This window comes from Nuphar pumila, chromosome 7 (assembly GCF_984573655.1).
Source record: "Nuphar pumila chromosome 7, dmNupPumi1.hap1.1, whole genome shotgun sequence".
Classification (NCBI taxonomy): Eukaryota; Viridiplantae; Streptophyta; class Magnoliopsida; order Nymphaeales; family Nymphaeaceae; genus Nuphar; species Nuphar pumila.
Window position 1 is genome coordinate 97,065,660 of NC_143255.1, and position 13,493 is coordinate 97,079,152.

A 13,493-nucleotide genomic window follows, 5' to 3' on the forward strand; every position below is an offset into this window, starting at 1 on the left:
TAACAAAAAAATCATGAAAAATGCAGTTCACACAATAGTTCTCATATTTCCAGTTCTGGTATTTTAGGGACCCTTTAATACCATCATTTTTATATAGTTATGTGTGGCATGGTGAATTTGCTAAGAATCAACAGTTGGATTATGTATTTTTTTATGAAAAATAAGAATTTTAGATGCTTGAATATTTATGAAGATTATGAACAGTTGATTTTAAAGCTTTAAAAAACATTATTTATGCATCAAAATCTAGATGATTAAAGAGCTGGTTCTTATAAAGACCACACTGATATTGTTAGAATTAAGAGAAACAGAAAAAAAAATCATGAAAATCGCGGTTACACTATTGTGTTCATAATTCAAGTTCTTGTATTATAGTAAATTTTTAATACAAGTGCACGAAGTTTCGAAGAGCTTTTTAAGGTACGACGGTAAGACATGGTGCGGAAGAGAGGAGGTGTGCATGCTAGGGTTGTGAAAAATGGGAATTTAGCCCGTGACAAATACCATCCCTTTTAATATTTGTTCTAAAAAATTTACGATGTACAAAATATCCAGAACATTCAATTTCGGGATAATAGGACAGAGAGCAAACGCATCTGAACGGCCCTCTCCGCTCTGAAACGCGACCTTTTTCAATTCAATCGCTACAGGAAAGGACGACGAAGGTCGAGGGGAGAAGGATGGTTAGCTAACGGACCCGCCGAGAAGAAGAAGAAGATTCGCTTCGTCTGCCGGCCGTTTCTTAGGGATGAAAACTGGCCATTCGGACGGCGGTGCGAGGGAGAAACTCGCCATGGACGAAGACGCTGCCGTCGACGTCTACCGCCCTTTGGAATTCGACGTTTTGCCGCCTCCGGAGCTGGCGGAGGATGAGGATTCCGTGCTGGATTCAGGTTTCCGGCCTTTCGAAGGCGTGGACTTAGAAGAGCTCGTTCCATCTCCCGTCCGCGAAGTCGGGGACTCAGCCGTGGAGGACGCGCCGCCGGATGTGGGAATGGCCGTCTCTGATGCGGTTAAGGTGGTCGAGGATGGTGGTGCCTCGGAGTCGAGCCGGAGCGGGAGCGGGAAACGGAAGAGGGGGAAGAAGGGGGCGAGGGCTCAGCCGAAGGCCCAAGCGAAGAGGAACGAGGAGGAGGACGTGTGCTTCATTTGTTTCGATGGCGGAAACCTTGTGCTCTGTGACCGAAGGTAACTCCTTCTCCTTCTCTTTCTCCTATTAGGGTACGCACGCCCTTCTTTTTCTCCAATTGTTTTCTTGTATGGCATGTGTTCTTTCTCTTCCCTTTCTCCAATTGTTTTCTTGTTTGGCTTGTTTTCTTTTCTCTGCTTCTTCGTTTTATTTAGATTCTGTCCGAAGGCTTACCACCCAACGTGTGTTAATCGCGACGAGGCCTTCTTTCGAAAGAAGGGCCGCTGGAACTGCGGTTAGTCCCCTCTCTCTCTCTCTCTGCATGTTGTGAACAGGAAACTTGATATGGGTGTTCTGCATTTTAATTCTTCTTCTTCATGATTAGGGTGGTGAACCTTCTATATGTTCTTCTGCATTTGTTAATTGCTTATTAATTTTCCATGAAGAGAGCGGCTAGAGAGTTTCTGTTTGGTTGGAAATTGCAATTGCTATTTTGATCTTGATTTTTTATTTTCATTTTTTTAAACTTCTTTTCCAACTGGATTCAGTAAGAAGTTAACAATAGACATGGGAGTTTATATTTCCTTGGTCAGCAATGACAATTTGGTCATTTATCGGGTTTTTTTAATGTCAGATTTGTGTGTAGCGGTAGTTATAAAAAATTAGGACGCGGGTACAAAGTCTTACACACATATAGATGTATGTATGTGCAAAAAGCATGAATTCTAAATTGCTATAATTAGAAACTTAAATAATTAGGCTAAGTTGAAATTGAAATGTAATGTAATTGATGACAATTTTTAAAAGAAAAGAATTCAAGTCAATACAAAATAAGTAATAAGATCATAAAAGAAATAAATAAAGTTAACGAGACAATGTTGACTCTGTGAAAAACTGGTTTTATTGAGTCCATGAAGTGTCGAGTGTCCTGGCTTGTTGATACAAGATATGCATGCTTAGTGAAATGTTCGTGTGACATAGAAGAAAACATGTGAACAGTTAAGAGTCAGAGTCTATCATGGCCAATCCATGATAGGTGATACCTGGGCCATTCAAGTACTGCACAAGCATAGATGTCCTTCCATATGAGGTATTGAACCATCAAAAATGTTTATTCCCGCTTCCTTAACCTTTAAAATTTGGATAAGAACCGAGGTAGATGCCACTGATTTTAAGGACAAAAAACAACATTATATGCCATACAATTTATTATTGTATTTTCTACAAATCAAACAGTGTTTCTCCAGTCTACTCCTACATCAACTTGATATTTGAAGAAACTCTCTCTCTCTCTCTCTCAAGGATGAAGTTATTTGGTTAACAGGTTAAATCTTTGTCGTTTTGCATTTTTTGTATTAGATTAGCACTGTGTGGTCCTTTTAGGATTCTGTTTTGTGGATTTCCCTTGCTTGTTTCGGTATAGTGTTATATTTGCTGTGTGTCACTTGTAGGCATTAACTGATATTGATTGTGGTTCAATCTGATTCAGGTTGGCATCTGTGTAGCATTTGTGAGAAGGCAGCCCATTTCATGTGCTGCACTTGTACATACTCTCTTTGCAAAGGATGCATTAAGGAGGCTGATTTCTTTTGTGTACGGTCAAACAAAGGTCTTTGTGTTAATTGCAGGAGATTGGTTGTACTCATAGAAGATAAGGACACAAACAAGGAGCCAGTATGTTCTTGCTAACATTGATGTGGCTGGCACTACTTTTTTTTGGTGGTGTAAATAATATAGGATATAATAATGCAATAATATTTTTTTTCCTGAATATTATATCTGTGGGCATGTTTTCTTATCATATGCTTTGTCTGTTTTTTGCATTAATTGTGTGAGAATGGTTATACTCATTCAAGATGAGTGTGCAAGCAAGGAACCATCATGTTCTTGCTATTATTGGTGTGACTGGCATTACTTTTTGTGGTGTAAATCATTTAGGAAACGATAATGTAACAATAATATGTTCTCTTTTCTGCAGGTTGCTCCTATTGTGAGCATGCTCACTTATCATATTCCTTTTTTTGATATAGCCTACTAGTACTTCTCATGGATATTATACTAATATGGATTTCCCGAAATACCTAATTTCCCTAAACCAACAAGCCGTGACCATCAAAAGCCTTTCCCTGAGTCAAGGACATATCCCAGACCCTTACACACGTTCCTAGGTGACCTTGGAACTCCTGGACATGGTCCTTTCAATTATGGACCGAAACTGCACCCAAAACACTTATCGAGTTCAAACCACATCTACCCGATTTGACCGTTTAACCCCGTTTTCACTGTTTTGTCCCAATCCACAACCACGAGAAACCTCAGAGCTCTTCCCCACCATGTCCAACAAGGTTCAGTACCCTCGACACGTGTACTATAATGAAGTGTGTGGGAGCCTCCAATGAGAATGATTCAATTATGAACACACTATCACCAAGAAAGAATATAATGCACAATGGCCCAACACAAGCACAAAAGTGCTAAATAGTCTCCAAAAGAGACAAGAACACTCATACAAAAAATGTATTTTATTGATGAATATCTTTTAGAATACAAAGGCCTTTGAGCCTTATTTATATACAAATGAGAGGCAAGGGGGCTCCCATTTGTGATATGTATGACCATTGGGTGATGCCCCAACATCTATAATGGGTGCAATGACAACAATACCCATGTACTAAATGATGAAAATGCCCTTGGTGGGCCGGACTAAAATACCAAAATACCCTTGGTTGGCAAACTAAATTACCAAAATACTCGTATGAAATGACGAAAATTCCCGTAGTGGGCAGACTAAATTACATCAATATATATATATATATATATATATATATATATATATATATATATATATATATATATATAGAGAGAGAGAGAGAGAGAGAGAGAGAGAGAGAGAGAGAGAGAGCCTACCCACTAAAAAACATGCCAAACCTACCCAATGAAATTTTTTTGGTGTTTTTTTCAAAATTCTGATTGTACAATTGTGTTCAACATGATTGATTTACTAGAAATCAACACTCGGATCATAAATTTTGGATAAAAAAATGGTATTTGGAGCCTAAAAAATTTATAAAAATTGTACGGCGTTGTTTTTTGAAACTTATAAAAACCTATCCATGCATCAGAATCAAATGCTCCAAGAATAGATTCCTATAAAAAAGCATATAGATCACATGTATATGGTCAAAATTTTGAAAAAACACTAAAAATTCAATAAAACGTGTGGTAGGTAGGTTTGGCATCTATGTCACAGGGATTTGGCCAGACAGGTGTCGCACCCGCGTCGATGCGACGCGACGCGGGTGTGGCACCCGGTGCGGTCAACACACCCAGGGTCATTTTGGATTTTAAAATTTTTTTTTTGCCCTATGAAATGGGTTGCGGAATTAAAAAAAAAATTCTTGGGGGGGGGGGGGGGGGGCTGTCACGGGCTTAGAAGCGACGGCCCCCGTGACGTAGCTTCGGGCAAATACAAACACCGAAGGCAAGCCTTTTGAGCACACAAACAACGCACAACACACGCGCACGAGCGGAAACAAGAGTACGCGGATGCACAAACACAAAGAGAGCAAAGAGACAAGGATGCAAAAAGCTTCTTTATAGATACTTGAAATCAAAGTACATCAAGAGGGGAAGAGAGAGTCCGAATACACGGGGTTCTTAGGCTGTAAGGCCTTGTGGGGCACTCTAGAGTGCCGAAGAGGTATATACATCAAAGCAAAAGGTGAAAAACATGGCGGTCCGGAACACACTCCCCCGCCTAAGTTGGCACCATCCTCGACGCCCATTGTTCATGGTAGCCTTCTACAAGCTGTCGATGCTGAAACATGCTGCTGGCCTTCTCCCAGGTGGCTTCACATTCTGGCAATCCCTTCCACTACACTAAGTACTTTTTGACTTCCCCTAGATAGTTGTTGGAATGGTTGAGGATGACATCTGACTCTCTGCCTGATACACTGACTGTTGAAGGAACCCGCTGCGGGATCGAAGCACGTTGAGGCATGCTCTGTTGTGGATCTCCTTCATCTTCGTGGAACGACTTCAGGTTGCATATGTGGAATACCGGATGCACTTGAAAGTTTGCTGGCAAGTCCAGCTGGTACGCCAAGTTTCCCACACGTTTGATAATGGTGAAGGGACCATCATATTTGCGAATAAGGCCTCGGTGGTGGCTCCGAAAGATAGCTGTGCGGTCAGGAAAGAGCTTGGCCAACACTTTGTCTCCAACACGAAATTCTGCTGGACGACGCTTCTCATCTGCCCATTTTTTCATGCGCTTGGTTGCTTTGTTTAGATATGCCTTCGCCAACTCTGTCTGATCTTGCCAGTTCCTGACAAACTAGTATGCATAAGGTGCTTTGCCACGTCCTCGCGCAGCAAGGGAGTGCGGAGTCTGCGGTTGTTGTCCGGTTGCGACTTCAAATGGACTATGGCCGGATGACTCGCTCTTTTGAAGGTTGTAGCAGAATTGAGCCTCATCAAGTAAATCAACCCCATCCCTTTGGTTGGCACCGACAAAGTGTTGCAGGTATTCCTTCAGCATGCCATTTATTCTCTCTGTCTGTCCGTCGGTTTGGGGGTGGAAACTTGTGCTGAAATGCAAGTTCGTCCCATTAAGCGAAACACTTTTCGCCAAAACTTGCCAGTGAAGTGCGCATCACGATCACTGACGATGCTCTCTGGAATTCCCCAATGCTTGATTATGTTCTGCATGAATAACTTTGCAGTATCTGCAGCTGAGCAGGTGACAGAGGCAGGCACGAAGACAACATACTTCGAGAACCTATCCAAAACCACATAAATTGAACTGCAACCTTGTGCTTTCGGCAAGCTCATAATGAAGTCCATGGTTATGCACTCCCACAAACGACTTGGCACAGGTAGGGGCTCCAGTAGTTCACCAGGTCTCTGATTGATGGGCTTGTCTTGTTGGCAAATCAAGCAAGTCCGCACATAAGCATCTACGTCATCGCGCATCTGTGGCCAATAGAATGCACGTTCCAACAATGCCAAGGTCCTTTGTTGCTCTGGGTGACCCGCCCAGGTAGTATCGTGACACTCGTGCATCAAGCACCTCCTCAAGGTATCTTGTCACGAAATGTATAGACGATCGCCCGCAGCGCGGAGCAAACCATCCACTAGCCAGAATCTTCGCGTCTTTCCTTCCTTCACCAATGCGATCAATTATTGAGCCATTGAGTCACTTTTTGAAGCTTCTCGCACTTGTTCAAGAAGATTGCTCGTCGGCTGGTTCACATTGCCGTCCCAGGCGAGTAAAGCTGCAAGTTCTGCCTTTTGACTCAAGTCGTCGACCACAACATTGGTCTTGCCTGACTTATACTCGAGGACCATATCAAATTCTGCCAAGAAATCCTGCCAACGCGCTTGCCTAGGACTCAACTTCTTCTGAGTTTGGAAGTAGCTTGTCGCAATGTTGTTAGTGCGCACAACGAATTGCGACCCCAAGAGATAGTGTCTTCATGTGCAGAGACAATGCACGACCGCCAACATCTCGCACTCGTGCACAGTGTATCGATGTTCAGCATCGTTCAACTTCCTACTTTCAAATGCGATAAAATGTCCTTCTTGGAGCAACACCCTACCAATAGCAAAGTCAGACACATCGGTATGCACTTCAAACGGTTGCCGACAGTCAGGCAACTTCAGCAATGGCTCCTCCGTCAAGACATGCTTCAACCCATCAAAAACCTTATGGCAGGCATCAGACCATAGCCATGGTCTATCTTTCTTCAACAGATCTGTAAGCGCGGCCGCAATATGAGAGTATCCCTTGATGAAGCATCGATAATAATTTGCAAGCCTCAAGAAGGAGCGCAACTCAGGAACCTTAGAGGGCGGCTCCCATGCTTGAATAATTTCAATCTTCTTATGGTCCATTTTGAAAGTGCCTCCTCCCATAATATGCCCCAGAAAATGGACTTCCTTCTGGCAGAATAGGTACTTCTCTCGCTTGACATACAACTCATGGTCCTTCAGAGTCTGAAACACAATATGAAGGTGCTGAACATGTTGCTCCATCGAGTCGCTATACATCACTATGTCATTCAAGTACACGACGACAAACTTGTCAAGGTGCGGATAAAAGATCTTATTCATTAAGGTCGAAAAGGTAGCGGGCGCGTTCGTCAAGCCAAAGGGCATGACAAGGAATTTGAACACCCCATATCGCGTTACGCAGGTAGTTTTTGACTCATCCCCTTCTGCAACTCTGACTTGCCAGTAGCCAGATCTCAAATCCAACTTAGAGAAGACCTTTGCCTTTTCAAGTTGATCAAACAAGTCCGCGATCAAAAGAAGCGGGTACTTGTTCTTCACCGTCATTTTGTTCAGTACCCTATAGTCGACACACAACCGCTTCGACCCATCATACTTTGCTTGAAACAACACGGGCGCTCCAAAGAGAGCTTTGGATGGTTGAATGATCCCTGCTTCGAGCATATCATCCAATTGTTTACGTAATTCTTGTAACTCAGGAATTGCCATGCGATAAGGAGCCATTGCGGGTGACCGTGCACCCGGTACTAATTCAATCTGATGGTCTACCTCATGCCTCGGAGGTAGCTTCTTCGGCATCTCGGTGGGCATAACATCGCCAAACTTCTTAAATACTGGCGCTAAGGCCTCTGGGACATCTGCGGCTTCTTCTGCCTCATTCGTAGCGCGGATTGTGACAAGAAAAGTCTCATCACCGCTTTTCATGCCTCTATTCAATTGGAGCGCGGACACCAAGCGCTCATAGGGATTCTCTGCCATCGCAGTAACCATGCAGGGCTGACTCTCACTCTCAAAGCTGACAACGTTGAGGTGGGGCATCGACACTACCTTGTTGCTTCTCAAGAATTCCATCCCGAGGATGACTTTAAAATCATCCATAGGTGCAACTGATAATGTGATCCTTCCCGACCAGTTATGGATCCGCACTAGTACATCACGAGCGACGCCGTAGATGGCCTTAACCTCTGAATTAACCGCTTTCATGCGGCTCTCCTTCTGTTCCCACTGTAATCCCAACCGTTCTGCTTCTTCAGGCGAGATGAAGTTGTGCGTAGCACCAATGTCTATCAATGCTTTGGTAAGTCTTCTGTTGAGCAGAAGTTCCAAGTACATCAACTCTTTGCATATTGTCAGTTCCACAACAGTTGTGACCTTTACTGCATTAATCATCTGCATTGCACCAACTGTTGGCGCCTCTGCAGGTTGATCCTCTTCCTCACCCTGAACAACATTCACAGCTCAGGCTACGCGGTTATCTCCATTCCCTTGACCCCGGTTTTTATTGGGACATGTATCCTGCCAATGATCCCCATGGCAGATACGACAGTCACGACGACGATAATTGCCGCCTTGAAAGTTATTCCAATTTTGGTTATTATTTTGACCATCTTGTCGGCCATGAATCTGCAGGTTTCCTCGGCCAACATTTTGTCCTTTGTCGTTCCTTCGGTTGTCCCTTCGATTGTTGCGATCATTTCCTTGTTGTCTGCCTTGAAATGCAATGTCATTTCTATCAAGCTCAGCAAGTTTCTCTGCAACCACAAGCGCCCCAGCTAGCGTTGCAGGGTCATACCGAATGAGTTCTTGGTTTGCCCATCCTTGCAGCCCATTGCCAAAATAGAACAACCGATCCTGATCATCCATTCTCTCCACTTCCAGCATTATCGAAGAGAATGCCTTGACATAGTCATGCACTGACCCTATCTGTTTCAATGCCAACAACCTTTTGCGGGCCATTTTCTCTTGATTTTTAGGTAGAAAATAGTCTCGCATTTTCTTCTGAAGGTCCTCCCATGAGACTATAACAATCAATCCCCGTCGAACATCACCCAAGCAACGTCTCTACCAGAGAGTTGCTTCATCCGCAAAGTACATTGATGCGGTCCGCAGCCTATCTGCATCCTTCTCTATCTTCGCAACTTCTAAAAACTGGTCCATCTCGTAGATAAAATTCTCGAGATCCTTTAAGTCACGCATGCCTTTCTACTTTGCGGGCTCAGGTAACCTGTAACGTGGTCTATCCACGTATGTCACAATGCCGCCAGCCGGGAGAGTTCTCAACTGCCGCTCCAACTGTTTATTCTTTCGTCGGACAACATCCAATTCAACAACCATGATGTTGAACCGACCCAACAAAGCATCAATCTGGTGGAAAAATCCTCCACCGAGTAGTTAAGTTTAGTGGCAAGACTTTCCACCGAGTCTTCCACTCCCTCTATCGCTGTCTTGATCTCTGCATTGAGATCATTAAAAGTGACACAAGTTCCATTAACCAACTTCTCCATGTTGGTCACCGACCCAGTCAGCTCCGCAACATCGCGCGAGATGGCTGACACCCGATCATCGGCCATGAAATCCTCTTCAGCAGGAACCATACTGCCTGAAGGGGTCATGACATTCTTCTTTGGTGCCATTGTCACTCCCAATGTCGACAAGGCTCTGGTACCAACTTGTCACTGGCTTAGAAGCGACAACTCCCGTGACGTAGCTTCGGGCAAACACAAACACTGAAGGCATGCCTTTTGAGCGCACAAACAACGCACAACACACGCGCATGAGTGAAAGTAAGAGTACGCAGATGCACAAATACAAAGAGAGCAAAGAGACAAGGATGCAAAAAGCTTCTTTATAGATACTTGAAAGCAAAGTACATTAAGAGGGGAAGAGAGGCCCCGAATACACGGGGTTCTTAGGCCGTAAGGCCTTGTGGGTCACTCTAGAGTGCCAAAGAGGTATATACATCAGAGCAAAAGGTGAAAAACATGGCGGTCCGGAACAGGGGCACTGCCCTTCTATAACCCCCCGCCAGGGGCGGGCCCCCCTAGACCCGCTGACCGCACAGCGGGGCCTGTGCTGGGGGAACCCCCGGACCCCCCTTCTCTCTCTCTCTAATATATATATATATATATATATATATATATATATATATATATATATATATATATATATATATATATTGCCGCACCCCCGCACCCAAGGTTTTTGAAAGTGCCGCACCCCCGCACGCATGTGACTGTTAAATTATGTAATCTAATCATGCAATGTAATATATATATTTTATATATATAAGGTAATACATATACATATATTAATAAATATGTATATATATCTACTTATTATATATATAAAATATATATTTCTAACTGTTTAGCCGTAGGGGTAGTTTAGTCTTTTTACAACATATTCTTTTTAAAATATGTTTTTCTAATTTTCTTTTATTCTTTTATTCTTTTTGGTGCTTTTTGTAAAAGGTGGAAAGCACCTTGGAGGGGCTCACCATCTAGTCGTTGGGCCCCTTCGAACGGTCACATTTGTGACCGTTGGAAGGGGCTCCAACGCAGAGTTACCAATCGAGGAAGCGGGAAGCGATACGAGAAGCGGGAAGCGAGGCACTTTCAAAAATTTAGGAAGCGGGGAAGCGGGGGACCACTTAGAAGAAAATTATGAACCGTCTCGAAAGCGACCTAGGAAGCGAACCGGAAGCGAGGGGGAAGCAAAAAAAATGAAAAAATGGGGGAAGCGAGGGGGAAGCACGCTTGCCATAAATGGGAAGCGCGCTTCCCATAAATGGGAAGCATGTTTCCCATAAAAGGAAAACATGTTTCCCATAAAAGGGGGACACTTCCCCACGCGTTTCGGAAGCGTGACGTTTCGCGCTTCCGAAGCGCATATCGGGGAAGCGCGCTTCCCCATATACCTAGGCGCTTCCGGTAACTCTGCTCCAACGGCTAGAGGTGGAGACTCTCCAAGGACTCCACCTCCTCTATTTATAGGGGCTCTCCCCTTGTGTATTCCTTAAGCTTTTGGGATTATAGCCCAAGCTCCCTTTCAATCTTATGACTCTTGGGTATGCTTTTGCACATTTGTGAGTTTGTGTTGTGCTTTTTGTGCACAAGTGTTTCAAGTGTTCTTGTTGTGCGTATGTGTACGCATTTGTTTCCAAGAATATTGTAATATTGCTATTAGTATCTTGTTGAAGATACTTTTACATGGTATCAGAGCTTGGTTGAAGAAGGAGGTTCGTACATTTATTTGTTTTTTGAATGTCTCGAAAAACGTGCCTTCAAGCTATTGGCGTTTGAAGTGGATAACCTTCTTCGGGCAATATTTTGGGAGTCTCTTTTGTTAAGGAAGGTATGAAAGTTTTTTGAGGTACGTATTATTTTTCAACTTCTATCCTCTCTAATAGGCGAAAAAGACTCCCATTTCTCTCTTGGCTTCAAATTGAATGGCTCAAACTATCATGTTTGAGCCAGGAACATGGAAGCTCAAATAAAAGGTAATGGTCTTTGGGGATACGTTCTTGGTTCTATACCGGAACCCGAACCAAGGATTACTTTGCTAGAGAAAGGCGAAATCAAAATTCTCGAAGGAGAAGAGAGGAATAAAGCTATTGAGGAATACTCCAAGAAACATAAAGAATGAGAAATAAAAAATTTCAAAATTCTTTCTTGGATGATTTCAACGGTTGAAACAAAGATAAATACCAACATTATTAAATTCAAGAAAACATCGAAAGCTTGACATTATCTAGAAAAAATGTACACGTCAAGAGACTTGTCACACAAGTAGTATCTCCAAAAAAGGGCTTTGACCCTTCAACAAAATGAGATGTCCATAAGAGAATACTTTGTGGAATTGTCGTTCATATGGGATGAACTCACAATGCTTGAGCCTAAGTGGAGTGGAGAAGCTATTGAGCTTAGATACAAACAATTGAAAGATGATCATTTTTTTAATTTTTTGAATGGCCTTAGACCCGAGTTCGAGCAAATTCGGTCCTCTCTCCTTTCCTCCTTCGTTTCCCCTCTCTTGAAGATGTCATTACAAAGCTAAGTGGGGAGGAAACTCGTATGAACTTTAGCAAAAACAATTCAAGTGTTTTTGCTACTTCAAGTAATGAAGAAAATGAAGACGCTAATGCCGTATCAAGACCGGGGAGCAATTTGAAAACTTATAAGCCTCCTCACTTCAAGAATCAAAACTCAATTGGTCAAGGAGTAAAGAAGGACTATAACAAACTTACATGTTATTTTTGTAAAGAACCGGAACACATTAAACCTATATGCCCAAAATGGAAGAAAATACTTGCTATGGCCATGTCATCTCAACAAGATGAACGACCATCATCATCAAATGGGTCTCTTTCTCTTCATCAAATTGTAGAAGCTTTGCAACCTCTTCTCAAGGGAGGAACTTCCGGAGCCGCTATGTCTACCTCTCCACCTTCCGGTAAGATATCTTGGCTTTTAGATTCGGGCGCATCTTTTCATATGACTCCAAGTGTTTGCTCCCTTTTCGATTTTTCTAAAAATCCTCTTCCATCTTTTGTCTCAACGACAGATGGAACACCTCTTGAAATTAAAGGAATAGTAAAATTTGAAAAACAATAATTTTTTATCCCTAAAATTCATCTTATACCAAAACTAAATTTAAATTTAGTTTCGGTCTCTCAACTCTCGGATCATGGTTGCGATGTAAAATTTACTTCTGATAAATGTTGGATTCAGGATCACCAGTCCGGGAGATTGATTGGGGAAGACTCTAGGAGAGGCGAACTCTACTACATTGACTTTCTTCAAGTTCTCAAGAATCAATTTTGTAATGTTGTTCAAAACAAAGATATTCATGTATGGCATAAGAGACTGGGACATCCCAACATTGTTAAAATCTCTTATTTGCCTTTTATTAAACATCTTTGTAGAGGAGATTTTGTTTGTAATGATTGTATTCTTGGGAAAATGAAAAGTCTACATTTTTCTCAAAGATCCATGTTTTCAACAAAGCCCTTTGAAATTGTTCATTCCGATGTATGGGGACCCGCTCCTGTGATATCTAAAGGCGGATTCTCGTATTATGTTGTTTTCGTGGATGATTACACTAGGTTTTGTTGGATATACTTTCTTAAACATAAACATGAAGTTTTTTCAATGTTTAAAACGTTTCATATGATGATTTTAAATCAATTTAATGGAAGTTTAAAAATTCTGACTCTGGTGGTGAATACCTTTTAAATGAATTCAAGAGTTACCTTGAAAGTTATGGTATTATCCATCAGAAATCTTGCCCGAAAACCCCACAACAAAATGGGTTAGCCGAACGGAAGCATAGGCATATTATTGAAACAACTAGAACCTTGCTCATTTCGCCCTTGGTGTATCTCATAAACAGACTTCCATCGAAGAATTTGAGTAAAATTTCTCCTTTTGAAAAGTTGTATGAAAAAGAACCTGATTAAGGGTGTTTGGATGTAAGTGCTGTAATGAAATATGCGGAAGAAACCAAGAATGCTAAAGCATTCACTATGTCCCACACGGACAAGTGCAACAAGCACAAGAGAGGAAATCCACTA

At 42.4% G+C, this 13,493-nt stretch overlaps 1 protein-coding gene across 3 annotated transcripts in view; it reads left to right on the forward strand.

Annotated features, from left to right (window-relative positions):
- Positions 1 to 628: 628 nt before the first annotated feature.
- Positions 629 to 13,493, forward strand: part of LOC149832564 (uncharacterized) — a 74,055-nt gene continuing 61,190 nt past the window's right edge. The window contains exons 1-3 of one of the 3 annotated variants that reach the window (XM_090014580.1): positions 629 to 1,188; positions 1,345 to 1,424; positions 2,619 to 2,803. In XM_090014580.1, the coding sequence (XP_089870706.1) occupies positions 749 to 1,188; positions 1,345 to 1,424; positions 2,619 to 2,803 (705 nt within the window). In that variant the 5' untranslated portion in view covers positions 629 to 748. The remainder of the gene's footprint in view (positions 1,189 to 1,344; positions 1,425 to 2,618; positions 2,804 to 13,493) is intronic. The other 2 variants (XM_090014581.1, XM_090014582.1) reach the window with 2 other exon arrangements.